Genomic DNA, 20,120 nt, shown 5'->3' on the forward strand with positions numbered 1-20,120 from the left:
ATAAGAATACATTTATCCTTCTGATGTTGCACTTCATTCATTCTTCAAGCAGTTTGGGCATTAAAATATGCATAAAGTCCTACGGAATGCATATTTTATGCTAAATACTGTTAAAAATAACGGTGTTATATCAATGTGTATATGAAATGTATCCAGGTGTTTATGCAGACCCTTATCTACCCAATAATTACAGATTAACTCATGTATATTAATGGAAAAGACAGAAGACGTGCCCAATTGTAGTAGACTGAAAATGGAATGATCTGGACATCCTTATATGAAAGCTGTCTCTTTATATCAATCTAAAAATATTATTTTTTTCCTAATGTTGTATTTTTCTCAAATTTTAGAAACCACTTCAAACTACTTCAACAAGAAATAGAAGCTTTTATTCATTCTTCTATAACACTTCTTTTACAATCTACCTAGTAAGCAACCAGTCCTTTCGAAATCACAATGTTCAAGAAAAGCTTTGGGAAGGATATGTTTCTCCAAGGTGTAATCATGGAAGTTTGTGGCCATGTAATTTCACTATCATCAGTCATCATGGTAGTTGTTGGAGGCTTTTAAACAGAGGCTGTATGGCCATCTGTCAGTGATACTTTGATTGTGCTTTTCCTGCCTGGCAGGGGGTTGGACTGGATGGTTGGACTGGATGGCCCTCTATGATTGTAATAACTATGATAATGGTTTTATTTCTTACCTACAAGGAGGCTTACAGGCTACAGTTTAATGCATACTTATCTGCAAGGGATCACAATAAACATATTTACTTGTTAAATATTTCAATGATGCTTCTTTACAAATGAAATCTGTAAAAGAAAAAAAAATGGAAATACAATATTAGAATAGTAAAATCGTAGAGTTGGAAGGGACCACAAGAGCTATGTAATCTAGCCTCCTGCCATTCAGGAATACATACCGAAAGCATCCCCAAAAGATGGACATCTGACTTCTGTTTAAACATCTCCAAAGATATGGAGCCCCTGGTGGCACAGTGGGTTAAACCCCTGTGCCGGCAGGACTGAAGACCGACAGGTCGCAGGTTCGAATCCAGGGAGAGGCGGATGAGCTCCCTCTATCAGCTCCAGCTCCTCATGTGGGGACATGAGAGAAGCCTCCCACAAGGATGATAAAAACATCAAATCATCCAGGCATACCCTGGGCAACGTCCTTGCAGACGGCCAATTCTCTCACACCAGGAGTCACTCCTGACACGACAAAAGATGGAAAGTCAAAGCAGTATATTAGTCAAGAGCTCAAACTATTGTCTAGTGTTTTTCATTAACCAACAGCAATTGGGATAAGCAACTTCAACAGGGAGGAGGGATCATTTTTTATACCTAACATCAGCTGCAGGCTGCATCAGGTCTGAAAATGGAAATGAGGTGAAGGGGAGAGAGGAATCTTTAGTGCGGGGTCTCTCCTAACCAACGAATAGAATTACAGATCTGCTATTTTTGCACACTTGCAGGAGTGCCAAATTCTCATTTTCCCTTTAAAGAAAAAAAAACAGCATTGGGAATTTTGAGAGGATACATAAGGAGCCTTGGAGAACTGTACTTTGGGCATCTGTAAATAGCATTGAAGTCTGCAATTCCATATAGAACAGATCATACTACAGAGTGGACCCGATCACAGATACAGCCAATCTCTGTGGGCACCTCTACACAGTACCTAAAATGCAGAAGTTACTGTGTTAAAAAAGGGGGAGGCTAAATGATGCCAACAGTAAATTTGCGCTGATTTGCTGCAACAGACGAATAACGCTTTTTAAAAGTCCACTTATAGCCTGATTCCGGCCAGAAAATGTGCATTTTCACATATCCCTGCACTTGCAAAAAACACGTGATTTCCTTCCCTCTCCCTTGTGGAGATTGCTCCAGAGCACTTGCACTTTAAAAAAGCTCGAAACACCTGATCACTGATTGAGCTGTAAAATGGACACACAGCTGGTTTAAAGGAAGCAGAAATTGAGAACAATTAGAACTCTCTGAAACTCTTTATTTTAAACTTTTTAATATTAAACTAAGCTTAAATAAACAATTAGAGGAAGTTTTTTTAAAAAAACATTCTATTATGCACTGAACCCCACATGCACACACACAAATCTGCTTATATTTATATTGAGATATACACATGTGCGTAAATACATTCCAGCGCATAACAGAGTGATTTTTAAAAACCCTTCAGCCAGATGTCCCCCATCAGCCTTCCATCTTGTTTCGTTCCAACACAGAAGAAGCCTGTGAGGATGGCAAGCGACCAAATCTTGGAACTAACAGGTCTGTGTGGGAACCGGCAGTCAGGTCAAGGGATTTTTTTACCCCCCATCTAAAACCCGGATTTTGGCACTTTCTGGAAGTGCCCTGTGTCGCCTACAAATGGAAATCCACAGGTTGTAACATAGACAATTTTCAAAGTGTCTGAGGAATTGGGGCAGGGGTGGGCATTTGTGGGGGGGGGGGGTTAAGGAGTGCATTATCCCACTCCTTTCCATAAAGCCTTGGAGGGGCTCATCGTTTGTGCCCCCAAATGCCCTTTAGGGAACTCAGGCATTCACTCATGTTTTGAGGAGCAGTTACTGGAATATCTGAAGACATTTGTTTTGACCCCTGGAAGGGTTCTAGGAGGACTTTAAAAGTGATGGGAATGTACTCCATACCCGCAGAGGACGTTTTGGAGCAAAATAAAATGATGCAGTCTGTGCACATTGCCCACCACTAGTATAGAGAAACACATTCCTAAAGGTAAAGTCCCATTGCTTCAGAAGAAATTTTCTGAAATACCTTTGACTGATCTGACCCTTTATTTTGTGGAGGCTACACACAGAGTAAAAGAGAAACAAGAGAGTGAGAGAAAGCTCTACAGTTATATTTTGCTGCAGGATTTTTGGCCATTTCTACAACAAGACAGTAGGCACCACAGCTTGGACGGTTCAATACCAATTAAGGGATAACTTTGTACTGACAGAATTTCTGCAAAAACAGGTGCAGATTCTGAAGTTGCTTGTAAGTCAGCCCACTGACTTGTTGTTTTCAATTTAATTATGTTCCTATTGAGTTCAAGCAGGGCGTAGACAATACAGTGCAGCTGTGATCTGAAAGGCCATTTGAGAAGAGGAGGGAGTGAGATGCTATGCATGGTTTTGGGAACAAAAAGCTATGGCATGAAGTACCTGCTAATTTGAAGCGCTAATGAGAGCTTTTGTAATATCATGCTGTGTGTACTGAAGATGCTCTGCACTTCCTTTTTGGCAAGAAAATACATATCAGATAAATAAAAACAAGTGTTTGGTCCTTATAGGTCGATTTTTACTAAACCTATATAATCCTTTTATGTGCAGAGTTATATTTTTTAAAATAAAATATGAGAGATTGTAAACAGGTTCTGGTCTTAGCAGGGCCATGGCAGGGCATTGCATTGGTATTAAGAGATAAGTTAAAATGATGGTTGCCTTAGCGTAAATGCTTGGGTTGAGTTGGACAGGCAGCAGTGGCCCTTACAGATTCTCCCTGTTGCCTTGCTTTATGTTCCAGGCTCCCTGTTTTGCTCCCACAACTACACTGCTGCCAGTAATGTAATAACCAGGGGGTTTGTGGTAAAGGCTTTTCTCCAAATAAGAATTCTACCCCTTGTGACTCCCCACATTTGCAGGTTTATCCTTTGTGGATTTGATTACTGTGATGTCTTTAGGAATGTCTAGAGATCTCTTCTAGCTTATTTTTGGCAGCTTGACAGTATTTTAGAACTTCAGCCACAGAGCCCGATGTCTCCCATCACACAGTGGCTAACTCTCTCGGGCAGCTCTGTGGCTGAAGTTCTGCCTCTGCCAAAAAAAATGACAACAGCAGAAAATGGCAGGCTCCCCATCTTTCCATGTGTGGATCCGCCGACAAAGGGCTTCCCCCTATGTAATGAGGAAGGGGGGAAGCTGGAATGGAACAGGGAGTGGGGCAACAGGTCCCCACACCTCCTGTGCAACCGGTAGCGGGACAAGATAATCTGGGACATCTTCAGTGGCATGTGTTACAAGGTCGTAGGTCCTCCAGTGCTATCCTATAGTCAACTTTTGTTGGGAACAGAGTTATGCTGAGGGATCTAGAGATTCCTTGTGGGATATTTTCACCAGGAATCTCTAGGCCATCTATGGTCAACATCCAGCAGAAGTTGACCATAGAATTGTACTGGAGGACCTAGAGATTCCTAGAGAAGTGGGTTTTTCTTTTCTTTTCTACTTTCATGGTGGTCCTACACTTCTAATGTCCATGAAAGTGGAGGCCTTACTTTACCATTTTGGCATCCAAACAAAAAGTGACACACAACAAATATGAAAAATGCTGGTATGGAGAATATGATAATAATATCCAGTGTGTCATTCTCCATAGTGTTAGAAATGTGGGGATTGAAAAAAAATCTCATAACTCAGGAAATCCATATTTGAAGAAGTCATTGCTCTCATTTTGCCCTTACTGCAGTTGAACCCTTAGCTATTGCTGTCACATACTGTGGTGATGCATCCTACTAGCAAGGTAAGATTCAGCTGTTGCTAAAGTTGACATCTATAGATGGAATTGGACAGTGTGTATCTTATATTTGGCTTCACGCATCAAAAGTTCTTGGTCCAGTTCTATTAAAGAGTGATTGACTGACTCAAAATCTCCCAGCTTAGTAGCACCCCAAGTCCCAGTTCGGTGCTCTGATCATTGCATCCCAGCTCTTTCTTCTGAAATATACTTTTTTCATTATTCTTGCAATCTTTATTTAAAAAAATGAAAATGAAACTACATAGAAATACTACATAAAGAGGAAGGAAAAGTGCCGTAAAAACAAATATAGAGAAATGGGATGGGTGGAGAAGAGAAAGAGATGGAGCATTTCCTCTGTAACTTTCGAGCAAGTTCTCTTGTTATCAGTAGCTGACAAACTCATTCACTCTTAGTTCACAACTGCATGACTTTCCTCCTCACGCTACTGAGTCCCATTCCATGTTTCATCACTTCAGCTCATGTTATCATCCAGTTTATCTTTCCTGTTTGTCCTGGATCACTGAAGAGAGTATGTGATGACACAATCCTGTTTTTGGTGATTCAAAAAACACTAAGAATTTTTTTTAGAAGGGGAAACTGTGAGTTTATAAAAGTTAAGTGTAACTTTTTTTCTTCTTTTGGTGCCAGATGCCTCTTATTACTTGAAAAAAGAAAAAAAAACAGGGCAAGTTGCATCAAAATCTGTTCAAAGCTCAAGTTTAGGGTTTACCTCCAGGCTCACCTACCTCTCATCTGTAAAAAAGAACTGAGGAATAATTAATTGACTTATAGAATTATTTGGGTATGGAAACTATAGTACTCATTATTGGTTTAACAGCAGTCATCGTGACGCATAAACAATAAAAAGGAGATGAACATAAGAATCTGACATTGCCTGAAGATTAAATTCATAGATACAGTGTAGAACATTTCAGTCTTGCCGTGATTTTATGTTAGACAGATGTGTGAACCCGAAAGCACCTGAGTGTGGGCGTATGGGATTAAATTAAGCTCTGATTGCTTAGAACTTATAATTAGACAAATGAACATTGCAATATAATTGGAAGAGACAGCGTGTTTCATTTATTTTACTGTGCTAAGCTTTGTGGAAACAAATTTTGTTTTATTCTCATGACAAATATCTCAAATAGCAAGTAATGTTTTAGACAGTGCTTGAATTACTATGGATCAGAGAGCTTTCCCTAAACTTTTTAAGTGGGGCTACTATTTTACAGAGGTGGAGGAGGATATCCACTCTCACAATTGCTCTCTTGTGTGAGCACCATGGTACTCCTGACCTCTGGAATCCATCTCCACAACTAGACAGAGTTAGCAATTGACAACAAAATAGTGGCCACAATTAATACTCTAATTTTATTTCTAAGATGCACTCCCCCCGCTTATATACAGTATTCTAATTTGTAATAGTAATGCTTTATCAAAAAGGCGGGTGCGACTGTTATGAGGCTTTGAGTCCCCCCTGGGCTGAGAAAAGTGATATACAAACACAGTAAATAAATAGTTACTATTACATGGTAAAAACCTTTTTACAGTTATGGGTCTACCCTTGGCTTCCAGCAGAGGGGCCCTATGGCTACAAAGGGTGCAGTCATGTGGGCAAGTGACACTTCACAGCCCATGCATCTGTCCCTAGGAGCTATGGGGCTTCCCTTCACTGGGAAAGCCCCATAGCTCTGAGGGGCAGGTGAAGCCTCACTTGCCCATGCACCTGCACCCTTTGCAGCTACAGGGCTTCCCTTGTCTGGCAGTCGAGGAAAGCCTTGTACCTGCAATGGGTAGGCACCCCTCATTCATTTACCTGGGCAGGTGTGCAAGCAAGTGAATAAAAGAGGTGCGACTATTACATGAGGAACAAGAAAAATGCCAGTTTAACACCCCAGAATGCAGTGGTGACTATTATGTGATGAAATACGGTAAACATCTTTAGAAATTGGTTGTGTCTTAGAACTGCAGGTGTATCTTATGTATTTTTGGTGGTGGTGGTACTAAAATTAGAGTTCATCTTTCAATTGATGACATCTTACAAGTGAAAAAATACAGTATATGTGAGGAGCTTAGTGTGCAGGCAGGGTGCCTTGCCACCACTTCTTAGAATCTGCTTCTAAGGCAATTGCCTCCATTTGCCTAATGACTTGGCAATAGCCTAACCACACCGTATTCCTCTACATGCAGGCATGCCTCAGTTAATGTCTTCTACTCTGTCACAGAGGTATTGGATGGACTGAAAAAGAGTTTAGAAGAAGAAAGTCCTTAATCCCATCTCTACTTTCTCAGTTGATCGTTGTACAGAATCCAGATTGTAATATTGCACAGTTGGAGAAGCATAGCCCTGTATTAGAAATGATCTTAAATTGCCATATTTAAACCTTCTTTTTCCACTGGAGTTCTTCTTCATAGGAAATAGTGAGCTACTTGAGAGAACTCCAGTGAAGATGAATGGGGAATAAAGTCTGTTCCCATTAAATGAAGGCAACATGGTGCATTCATTAAGAGCTTGTTCTTTCAATTGGCCTTTGATCTACTGAGTTATCTTTCTTCCGTTTGCTCTGCTTTTAGCTGCTATCACTTTTGTTGTGGTTTGTTGTTTGGGTTCATTTTAGTTTCAGAGTGAATTGTGTTATTGCTTGCTCTTTTCTATCTCAGAGCGCATCTGCACTGTATAATTAATGCAGTTTGATAACTCTTTAGCTGATATTGTTGTCACTGTGGAATTGTGGCAGTTGTAATTTTACAAGGACTCTAATCATCTATGCCAAGGAGTGCTGGTGTCTCACCAAAGATCAAGATTCCATAGCATTTAACTATGGCTATTAAAGTAGTGTCAAACTGCATTAATTCCACAGTATAGAGCCAGCTTCAGCTGTCTTGGGTTTTTCCAATGGAAAGAGAGGGTAAATATGATTATTTTGTATATGGCTAAAGTATCGTTGTTCAGTTTTCATTCCTGTTGGTGTTAAAAAATATTGAATTGTACATTGGCCTTGGTTGATGTTTTAGAACACATTGAACTGCAACTTTTTAAACACTTAGTATTTTTATTTGTAACTTTATTTAATATGTGTACCTTATTTAAAAAATCAATTGTAATGCATTTTTAACATGTGTAGTTGTAAATAATAAAACATATAGACTTTTGTATATATTGCACCGATCCTTTTATGCGCAACCAGCTTTATAAGACACCCAGTTGAATTAGAGCATACAAATGCCTGCATTGGGCAACTATTACTATAAGTGATCACTTGTGACCGAGTATGATTGTCTTCCAAGCATAAAGTCATAGTAGTGAGTCCGTAAGTGACTGTAGAGACCTATTCTGGATCCACATGGACTGTCACAATGAGGACATGGGTTTCCAGGTGGAAGGCAGTCACAACAAGGATTTGCTTGATGTGCCGTTCCTCTTGGCCTGTTTCTCTCTTTTGCCTTCCATTCATGCCTCTTCAAATTCCACAGCACTGTTGGTAACAGCTAGCCTCCAGTTAGAACGCTCGAGGGCCAGGACTTCCCAGTGTTAAGGTTAGCTTTAAGCCTATCTTTAAATCTCTTTTGTTGTTCACAGACAATAGTGCAATTACCACTTTCTGTTCACAGCCTTTGATTGCAATGGCCATCACCATTCCTATGAGAATGCAAAACAGAGATTTACAGGAGGGAAGGTACATAGCATAACATATTGTCCTTTTCTTTCTTTTCCAGGTAGCTATAGATTTTACAGCCTCAAATGGTGATCCCCGGAATAGCTGTTCCCTCCACTACATCCACCCTTATCAGCCAAATGAATACTTGAAGGCTCTGGTAGCTGTCGGGGAGATTTGCCAAGATTATGACAGGTGAATAATATTGACATTTGTTTCAGAGTAGTTTCTAGATGACATTCAAGTAATATGATAAAGCTGGGGGTTAGTTCCTGATCGCTGTCAAAGAATAGAGTCTGCAGTATTGAATCTCCCTGAGCTGTACATAAATGAGTGATATATAGAACTTTCATAAATGACAAAGTAAGTAGAGGCTTTTGAAGCTTTGACAGAGAATTATCAAAACGGAATCCAGAAATGTAGATTTTAATCAAGCATTGCTATGAAATTCCTAGCATGGCCATTACTTAAATCCAGTTGTCATTCCCAACTAGAGTAGACATGATGACTGAATGGAATTTACATAAATATTGACTTACCAAATTCCCCAGATTCATTGAATTTATTCTAGTTGGAACTTTCAAGTGGATTTATGCTCATCGTCCCAACTAACTATTCATTCTCAGAACTAGAAAAACAACTTTTTAGAATACAGTTCCCTGAATGGATTTCACACAAATACTTTGTTGCAATTCAGATGACGGTCACATTATTCATATTATTTGGTCACTCCTTGAACCATGATAAGGAGCTGATTGAACCAACCTGAAAGTGTGTGCATGCTATATTCTTCTCACATACTAGATAAGTAATAGAGCCAAATCTTGTTGATTTTGGTTAGAGATATGATGATGATGATGATGATGATGAGGAGGAGGAGGAGGAGGAGGAGGAGGAGGAGTTTATTACACGACCCTCCCTGCAGCTCAAGACAAGACACAACATCATTAAAACAAGAGATAAAACACCATTAAAAGACCTACAACACGATACACAGAGTTATATTACAAGTTAAAATCCACGAATGAAAGGCAAAATAATATTCACAACTTAAGATTGATTGGGTAGATCTGTCGTTGTGTTTAAAATTCCAAAATCTGATTTAGCTGTCAAAGTTCTTCCAGTATGTCATTCCATAGTCTTGGGGTAGCTGATGAATTTGATCTTGATTTTGTTAACTCTTAGATGGTAAATAGGAACCCCTCACTTTTCATTTTGCCTGAAGATGGCAAGATTTGGAAGGAGCGATGTGTGTGTGTGTGTGGTGTTTTGAGACTTTTTTGCATGTATATAAAATGCACAACCCTGAAAAATACAATAAATAGGAACTAGTCTTTCCCCATAGGAAAGACCAGTAACAATAATAGCACTTATTGGTTCTTTGTGTCTTGATAATTAAACCAGACTTCCTTTTGCACTCATTGCATGCATGCATCCAATTCCATAGAGGAAAAAGACACTGGTGTTATAGGCAGTGATTTTGAAAGGCTAGAAAACATGGTGCGGGGTGGGGACATCTGGTTTTTTGCTTTGCACTAGAGCAGTGACTCCCAAACATTTTTGGCCATGGAACATTTCAGAAGACATTTATTTTCTGCAGAACCCTAATCAAAATGTATATTTGGGATGATTTTACACCAACTCAAATACATTCCCCAAACTCACAGAGGGGTTTAGTATGGGAGTAAATATTACTCTGATATTTTATGAATAATATCCCAAAATCCCAAAATGTCATTTGTCTCAACAACTGCACAAGGAAGAAAGAAAAATATATTTTTTAAGCAATGTGGAAAATAATGATATGTGAATCACTCTTGTTCAGATGGCAAATAAAATATTGAAATGTAAACCCAATAACTTACATATGTGATAGCAATAGCTGTAGCACAACATAGTTATTTTGGAGACTGTAAATAAAATACGAGGGGTATTTTTTAAGTAAGGTCCGTTTGAACATAAATACATAAACTTATGTACTTTCAGAAGTATGTACTTTCAGAAAGTACATACTTCACTCTATTTTTTGACATAGTTGCCAAGTTTGTTTAAACACTTATCATACCTCTGAACCAATTTTAAAATACCCTCTTCACAAATCCTCGCTTCAACTGAAGCCACTAAATCGTCTGTAATCAAAGAAGGGCGACTGGAGCGGTCCTCATCATGGACGTTGTCACGGCCATCTTTGAATTGTCGTACCCACTTACACACTTTGCTTTCACTCATAACAGTATCACCATACACTTCACAAATCTGTCGATGAATTTCTGCAGCAGGCAGGTTTCTTGCTGACAAAAACCGTATCACTGAGCGAACCTCACATGCAGCAGGTGAGTTGATAGTCTTAAACATTTTTAAAGCACAGAACAGAACCATACAGGTTGGCTACAGAGCGGAAACTGAGCACAGTTGTTCCCGAGGCATGTCGGTACATGATGCACGCGCTTGTTGCGGTATGCGCACGAACTACTAGTGTCTACAACAAAACGGACCTTACTTAAAAAATACCCCTCGTAGTTGCCCCTGTGTGGTTTTCGTTTAAAATCTGTTTTAAATTTTCCTGTTAAGATTTTTTGCAGAACCTTAAAGATGCTTCAGTGAAACTGCAGAACACAGGCTGGATTTACACTGCCATATATTATACATATTATATTATATTATATTATATTATATTATATTATATTATCCATTTTCTGAATTCGGATTATCTGCTTTGAACTGGATTATATAAATTTATTCAGTTCAACACAGATAATCTGGATTCAGAAACTGGATTATATGGCAGTGTAGATGGGGCCACAGTTTGGAAACAACTGCACTGGATGAGAGATCTCACAAGGAAATTGAAGAATACTGTTGGGCTCATCATGTTGGACATCCTGTCTCAAATCAAATTCTCATTAATGGCATGATTTTTTCACAGCCCCATTTTATTTCCAATTACTTAGGCCTTTCTTAATGACAGTATTCTAGTTTGCTTCTGTGCCTTTCTCTGTGGTGGTATCTGTCATACTTACCAGACAGAGAATATTTCTCTTATCGAATTGGCAGTGAGTGTCTTGTCCGTCGGATGCTAATTATGCTTCTGGATCATTCTTGAGGAGTTTACTGCTGTCTTCCATGTTTAACACTACGGGGTGCAGTTATTAGACTGCTTCAAAGGATTGCTATTTACATGGTAATTAAATCAGCTTTCAATGAGAAGGGAAGCAGTTTGAGTGGAGTAGTGCTACAGTAGTGTAAATGAAACTTCTGCAAAGTGGAATGAAATCCTCAGAGAAACTACCACTATGTGTGAACCAGTAAAGGGCTAGGGTTACAAACTGATTACTATTGAATGCCTTCATCCATCTTTTTCTCACACAATCATATGGCAGTGTTTCTCATTATAATTGTGGGAATGGGAAAAGACATGGAAGAGAAGAATGAAATGCACTGCATGTCAAAACTTAAAAGAAAATGTTTACAAAATGCACCTGCAACGGTATCTCCCTCCAATAACTTTTCCCACACTGAAAAAGAATACCCCACTTCTGACACCAATTTGTCAGGAATGACTTTTCAATAACTTTGAAGCATAGGTTATTTTTATTGCAATTTCCAGTATAAGAGGGCACATCAGATTACAGAAAAACATCTAGACAACGAATGACATTGGACATACAGATTCTATGCAACTACATTGGGTTTACAATTGCATGGCTAACAAATAAAGGAGAATTACATTTTCACTCAGCATTTACATACATGTACATTCATTCATCCTCATGCACCCAAATATTTTCCCTTCTTGGAGTAGCACCTGTTAGGCCAGACCCTTCTTTCCTGCAGCCTATCAATGCATAGTTCCATAAGGCCAAAATGTCAAAACGCTGAAATGCCAAAACTTCTTTCCCTAAGAACAATGCCAAGGACCAGATCTCTGTTTTCCACACAGCAGAACCTGACTCCCTGCACAAAATCTAAGACTCCAAAAGTGCACTTCTTCCTCTTCCCTTGAGAAAAAAAGGCCAAAGTGACCAGACTGCTCCTGTGCAAATCTGCCACTTTCCATAGGTACACTATCTCTCTCCTTCCCATGGAGCAGAGCAAAGCGAGTGGAAAAGACTCCTCAGGTCAGTCACACTTTGAGCATTATTAGACTGAGTCTTTTATAGGAATATTCAGCAGCCACTGCTATGTAAAACTATTTTTTTTTCCAAATTTCCTTTCTAGTTCTTCATCTGGCATGTTCAAAAGGTACCAGATGAAGAACTAGAAAGGAAATTTGGAAAAAATTAGTTTTACATAGCAGTGGCAGCTCGAATAGTATATGCTAGATATTGGAAAATCTCTGAGATACCTCCCTTAGAAGAATGGGGAAAATGCCTTACAGATTTGCTGATAATGGATAAAATAGCTACTATTAAGAGGAGAACTATTAGAGAACTTTGTTAATGAATGGCAACCAATGATTCAATATCTCAATGTAAAATTAAGCTAAAAATGTACATAGATGATCCTATAAGGAGGAAGCAGATATTAAGTTAGAGCCTATGATACCTTTATATGTACTATTTAAATAGAAGACTGTGACCCCTTAAAGAAAATATATGATCTGAGAAATGATTATGGAACACTAATAGCTGGAAAGTTTTGCACTGTTTGCAACATACACTTACACATGCATGTCTATTTGAATAAATAAATAAATTAAAAAAATAATAATTTCAGGAATTGCACTCTCAGCTGATGGAAAAGTTCTCTAGTTTAGAATGCATGAAACACTGAATGGTTCCAAGGGGAATGAGAATGCAGTGCATCCTGAGTAAATTACTCTCTTGACTATGCATTCCCTGCTTCCCTTTCTTTGCAATATAGAGTCTACTCTTATGTTTTGAACTGCTGCCTCCACGCTCCCCCCCCCCACACACACATAGTCTGCTTCTTATTATTAATAGACAAGAAAACATCCATGAATATTTCTCATTATATAGCAGCAGTATTGAAATATTATGTGTGTTAGAGACTCTGTGTTTGTGTAAAAAAATTGGATAAATTAAAATAATCACTAAGTAAACTTCTGTTCAGTGGAAGTTACCCTTAAATATGTGTGCCTAAGCTTTCAGCCAGAAGCTGTGGTGGTGCTGCAGGTTAAACCACTAAGCTTTAAAACTTGCAGACCAAATGGTCAGCAGTTCAAATCTGCCAGATGGGGTGAGCTCCTGTTGTTAGCCCCAGCTTCTGCCAACCCAGCAGTTCAAAAACATGCAAATATCAGTAGATGAATAGGTTGGAAGGTAACGGTGCTCCATGCAGTCATGCTGGCCACATGACCTTAGAAGCGTCTACAGACAACGGCGGCTCTTCGGCTTAGAAATGGAGATGAGCACCACCCCCCAGAGTTGGACACGATTCGACTTAATGTCAAGGGGAAACTTTTACCTAAGCTTTCAGTTGAATTCTGTGTTATATGTGTAGCAGATTTGTGCATGAAAATTTAAAGGAAACATAAATGATAATAGTGTTTCAACATGTGGCCCCATGACAATGGGTTATCAGTTTGTAGTTTGGTAATTATGATTTTAGGTGCCTTATTCTCAATGGTTGTAACTGCTTTGACTTAAATAGCTTTTTACTCATTTTTATACCTCCTTTCATGAAAGAAGTACTAGTATCTGGAGAAAAATAAAGCTGCAAAGCTATGCATACTAACTTAGAAATAAGACCCATTGAAGTCTATGCAGCTGGCTTCTGCATAAAAAGATTGAACCACATATAGCATTTGACTGTGTGTGGGGAATAGTTTCATTATATTTTAATTCGGGCTTTCCTTTCTTCATTTATATTCCATCTTTCAGGATTAACCTATCCAGGGAGGCTCGTGAAATATTGAACACTCAGCATTCATTCTAACAGTATTGCACTCAACAAAAAAGAACAATAAAAAGATTATGCCGGCATCAATTTAAAACAGTATCAATTGTATAAAGTTCTATACATGTAGCACTTTGTCACATGAGGGTTTAGAAGCAACAAAATAGTGTTCTTTCTAAAAACACTATGCAATTGGGATTCCTTCTTTTCCTTTTGCATATTGGGACCCATTCTAGGTTTGCATACACAGTACTTTGTGGAGGACATCATGTCTCCTTTTTTATTAGTTTGCATACATATACACATGTACCCAAATCCCCCACATAGAAATATACCTGTAAACATTATATTTCTTACATTTCAAAAAGCATTTTTTCCAGGAGGAGGACAGATGAGGATAGCTTTATAACTATTTTAAGCTTTTAAACAGACTGGATGGCCATTTGTCAGGAGTACTTTGATTGTGCTTTTCCTGCATGGCAAGGGGTTGGATTAGATGGCCAATGTTGTCTCTTCCAACTCTATGATTCTGTTATTCTATGTGCTGGAAGATAAAGCCAGCAGCTATTTAAGTCCGATCTTTCCTAGTGCTGACTATCATTTTCCAGTGATTTATTAAGTCTGAAGCTAGAAAAAAATAGTTAGAAAGAGGCTGAGAGTTGATGAAATAAATGCTTTTTTAAACTTTAAGAATCTCTTGCACTTACATTTCCAGTCATATATGTGTATGTATGAGAAAGAGACTCCAGAATGTGGCCAGAAAAGGGTGTTGGGGACAGTGAGCAACTTTTTGGTTTCCCTTCATATCCCAGTTGGGGAGTCATTTGGCAATTTTTATTTTTCCATAGAGAAAAAAGTGTTGCTTGTTTACTTTGCCAATTTAAGGAAAACTGAAATGTCCTTCCCTTCCACTCCCATGATTGCTGCCATTGAATCCACTGACCACCCAAAATAAATATGAAGTGCAATTGAACTTTTGCCCTGAAAATCATAGTAAAACAGTAGAATAGGAATGGAGGTCATTCACAGATTTCCCGTGTTAATAAAAAAGAAATACTTTCCAAATATGCTCCCACAGATAAATAACAGAAGAGAGATGATGTTATGTAATAACTCCCAAACCAAGATACTACTTGTAGTGATGTAATCACGATTTACCTGCTGCATATGATAAAGCCCGTAAAACAAACATTCACAATAAGAGAGAAAAAGGGTTTTAAATAGCTGCAGTTCAGTACAGAACACTGAATTATTTTCAAGGAAGTTTTTTAAAAGAATTATTGTAGGTCTACTCCAAATCCAAGGTATAACATGTAAGTTGCTTAATTTGCATCCCATCTTTTTCTTGATGTGGGACTCAAGGCATCTTTTTAAAAAAAATTACAACCAAAATTTTATTAATTAGAAGTAAAATTATTATACAAAAATGAAAAGGTGACTGAATAATTGTATTAAAAACACAAAATAAAAACATGTTTTAAGCACCTAACTACTAAGCAGGGCATTAGAAATCTTCATTTGTAACATTTAACCATCTAATAAAATGTTGATGCATTGATGCGCAGTGGTCTTCAGAATATAACATCATTGGGACATAATAGTGTCCTCATAATGATACTAGATTTAGCTTCCAACTATCCTGACTTAGTTAAGTCAATCATATTTTTCAGAACCCTCTGACTTCAAGATAATGAGAGAGAGAACACCTTTCTCTCATTATCCCAGCTGTAATGAGGCAGTTGTATTATATTCATATAATATAATATAATATTTTTTGTTAGTGAAAACTGTAAGCTGAGGAGTAAGTGCCTTGAAAGGGCTGACGTTTATAAAACAGGGGTGGACAAAGTGTGTCCTGTGAGATCAGTGAGGTCCTCAAACTTATTTTTCTATTCTTCTCAGACCCAATGTTTCCTTCAGCATGAGACTGATTTTTTTCAACTCTTGGAAGCCCCCAGAAATGAAAAGCTTCACATTAAAATGTTTCACATCTCTGAAGCCAAACCTACCCAAAATCAAAATCAAAAATAGAGTTTTTGTCTCTTCCAGCATATTTTTTAAAATAAAATAATAAAATGTTTGTTGGAGATGGGACCCAAGTCTAAACATTAAATTCATTTTTGTTCCCTGCACAATTTATAGCCTGAATAAAATTTTAAGCACATTTAAAAAAAATTATGCATGAAACAAAGCATCTGAAAGCAAATGTCTTACTATTTCAGCCACCTATATGGACAGTTTCAGATTTTGGAATAATTCAGAATTCTGGACAATGGATACTCAACCTGAACTGGTAATCCAGGCTCCTTGGTGCACACTCCATCATGTACAAAAGTATCCCCATTCTCACCTGAGAAAGATCAAAAACTGTGTTGCAGCTAGGACCAAAAAAGGAACACAAAGACACACGCAGAATGTTTCACAGAGCCTTTTTATTTATTTGGAAAGCAGGGAAGAAGGAGGGTTCAGTATGTTGTCAAAATTTTATGATTTCACACTTTCAATCAAGCCAGAAACCAGAAACCAACAATAAACCCTGCTTTGCAATTCTGGTTTATAAAAGCATAACAAGCCAGGAAATATAGTGAGCTTTCAGTGACTGGTTGGCTTAGCCTCTTTCACTTACTGCATCTTTGTGGTTACCCTACATGTTTAAGAATTCATTTAATGGAGTTGTGGAAAAGTAAGCTGCTTTTTATTTTGCTTTTGCCAGACCAGCTTCTTTTCGTGCTAATCAGTAAAGTTTATGGAGATAGTATTTAGATCCAGCGTTATTAGTTAATTCATTAGTGAATACCTTTCAGAAGTTAGCTTCTGGGCATGTGTATTCCCCACGTTCATTAATTATTCCTCTTGTAGGTAGCAGACTTGCACTTTTTATCTTCATGCACTTAAAGCTCAATTATAGACACATATTTCTTCATAGTCAGCAGATAGCACTTCCCCTAAGGCGCTTCCAGAGCAATTTGTTTTTCCAAAAAGTAAAACTGACAGAGCAGTAATTAAAGAGGGTGCATATATTTAAATCTTTGTTTTTTTTTAAAGATTCTCTTGTGATCTTGTGAAATAATGCTCACTTGACAGCCACTGTCTCAGCATAGTTTTTACAAAGCTCACTGAGATATTTTAAATATGTAAGGATGCAGGACCTCATTGAAACTGGAACTACCATACGTTTTTTAAAATTTATCTGAAGATCACCTCTAGAAATCTCTAGGTTCCCCAGAACTTCTGGAGTCATTCTGGAGGACCTAAAGATTCCTGAAGACCATCATAATCAAATCCACAAAAGTTATATCTACAAATATAGAGTGTCAACTGTATCAAGACACTAAAAATAGTTGTGCATTAGGAGGACACCTCCTTTAAATGAAAAAGTACATGAAAACCTGAAGTGTGCATGCCCCATGTGGCTATTGGTTGTTCCAACTAGTGCCCACCATGCCTACTTAATCCACCAAAATGACAAAAATAAATATTTGGGTAAATAATAATAACTTTATTTTTATACCCCGCCAACCATCTTCCCTAGGGGACTCGGGGCAGCTTACAAGGGACACGCCCAATATTACAATTAAAACACACATGTAAAACACTTTAACCAATTAAAACATCAGATAAAACAAATAACAATACAATTGAAAGCAATATAAAAACAATACTCCCCCTTATTCCAAAGGGATGACAAGTAGACAGGAATCATCAAGCTTCATGTGGTCATGAGTGACATATTTTGTGGGACTAGGCTGATTTTCTAGATTATCCAAATATCAAAAATCTTGGAATGTGATATTTTTGGACTATATCTCTCAAAATCCCACAATTATCATGACCACTGACTGCTCTGGTTGAGCCATTCTAAGAGCTGTTATCCAAAAAGTTACTTTTCCAAACTCTGCAAATATCCAACTATCACCCATACATAAAACTTTTTGTCATTATTATCTCAATCAGACCTAATAGGCTGAGCTAAATGCTATCCAAAAGATCTGCATCATAGATAATCCAGGATAAACCTATTTCTGCTACCTTTTTGCAAGCAGTGGAGGCTGTTGGCTCTAAACTTAGTGGGGCAATAAATCCACTCCAGATTTTAGTTTTAAATGAATTATCCAAAGTGCCAACTCTATCTCCTAAACAAGTTCAGCACCTTGGACAGCTTTATGTGCACAAGAAGAGAACTCCACTACACTGGAGCCACCAACCTCACACTTGCAAATACAAAACTTCATGGGAGGCTGCTGAGCACCTCTCAGGCTGCAATGGGTTAAGTTTAGTCTGGCTATAATAAGTTACCCTTGCCTGATGCGTGTTTGTGTGAAATAGCCCCACATGCTTGAATCATTACAGTCTCAGGTAGCTATGTGCCAGAGAAATGTCTCCATATGCGTCAGGCAAAAACGTTTCCAAAGAAACTCATCATCTTTGTCTTGCCTTTGGAGGTCCAATCTTCCAAACATAATAAGTGAATAAAATATTGAAGAAATTGAGTTCACGTTGACAAAATGCAAAATGCAACAAAATCCAAAATCTAGAATCAGTATCTGTTCTGGACCAGCTGCTTTGGAGTAGGCCCAAAAAATTTCCACTGCTTTTAGATTTTGGGATTTGTTGCTTTTTTCTGCATGGTCAACATGGCTACCCTTGAATATTTTTTTCTAGTAATTTAGTGGATTCATTATGATATGCAGATTTGTTTCTTTTAGATCCCAGTAGGAGGAAACATTGGGGATTTTTGGTCTTCTTGTGCTATTAAACTTTAGTAGCACTAGCAGTAGAACTGTACCAGTAGTAGTAGTGAAATAAGGGTTACATAACCCACTTGGAGCATATTGGAAGATAAGTGGGATATAAATATAACTAGTCAGTTCTCCATAGCCATGAATTGCACATCCATAGATTCCACCCATCATGATTTGAAAATATTGCTTACTCAAACACATACATAAATATCCTAAAAGAAAACCTTGATTTTGTCATTTTATATAAAGAAAATTGGATTTTAGAATTTAAAAAATGTTATACATGTGGTGAAGTGTAGGGTTATAGAACAAAACCCCAATGGATATTGAAGATCCACTCTAATAAAATACACATGTATTTTATATCATTGGCATTATACTGACCGATAGCTTAAACTCTTCCTGATGGTATATGTTCATAAGAGCTTTCACAATAAATAAAACAAATAGCTGATCAAGGATATTTTAATCCACTGTGCCTTAGGAATACATCAGCCACAAAACTGAGACTGGCTGCAGTTGATCAAATTTGATTAAAAAATTAAATAAAATAGTAACTTCCCCTTGTTATAGTTTAACAAAAAAGCTGGAGATGCATTCACCTACATGTTTTATTGCATTGCAGTTGCACGCACTGGCATTTTTGTCAATATAGCTGCATGTCTAATTGTGGAATCTTTCTTGAAACACTCTGTTTCCTTCTGCATTAAAAAGGGATATCTAAATCCAATTTAGATTTCTTTTTGGCAGACCAGAGTTTCCAGCCCTTTTGATGCTTTTCTTTTTGTTCTAAGTTCTCATCTTCTTGAACAATCTGAATACCAATTTCTGATGATTAAACAAGGTTTCCCTGCTTCTATCAGCACTTATTCAAAGAGAAGGCAATCAGCAGCCAATTAGCACAAAATTAAGGTTGCACCACCCACTTTGTTCCTGACATCCCTTGTGAAAGATGGCTAGTGCCTATTTTCAAGACTGATCATCAATATGCTACAGCACTACAAGGCATTTGTTATGATTTGTGCAGCAAATTAGTGTCTCAGAAACACTGCATTCTGCTGAGCACATAAGAGCTGTGTTTACACATAACGGGCATTAGTTTCATGCCAGTGGTCTACAAGTAATAAATGTGGATGTTCTTGCATTATGCTTGTGCCGTGGTCTATCATCTAATATTGATTTTGTTAAAACCGCTATGGTTGCAAGCCAATGTTCAGTTTTTTAAATGTCATCGTCACAACCCAACAGGGTGTCCAAGATAAGAAAGGAGACTGATGTGTTGATCCATATTCTAACAACCCAATTCTAAAGATTTTCAGCAAGATTTACAT

The 20,120-nt window shown here is 37.9% G+C and overlaps 1 protein-coding gene across 1 annotated transcript in view; it reads left to right on the top strand.

Moving 5' to 3' along the window:
- The window catches only part of CPNE4 (copine 4), a 246,075-nt gene that overhangs the window by 208,560 nt on the left and 17,395 nt on the right, over positions 1-20,120 (top strand). The window contains exon 11 of the mRNA XM_060781818.2: positions 8,250-8,383. Coding sequence (XP_060637801.1) covers positions 8,250-8,383 — 134 coding nt within the window. The remainder of the gene's footprint in view (positions 1-8,249; positions 8,384-20,120) is intronic.

The sequence above is a fragment of the Anolis sagrei genome, chromosome 6 (genome assembly GCF_037176765.1).
Source record: "Anolis sagrei isolate rAnoSag1 chromosome 6, rAnoSag1.mat, whole genome shotgun sequence".
NCBI classification, from domain to species: domain Eukaryota; kingdom Metazoa; phylum Chordata; class Lepidosauria; order Squamata; family Dactyloidae; genus Anolis; species Anolis sagrei.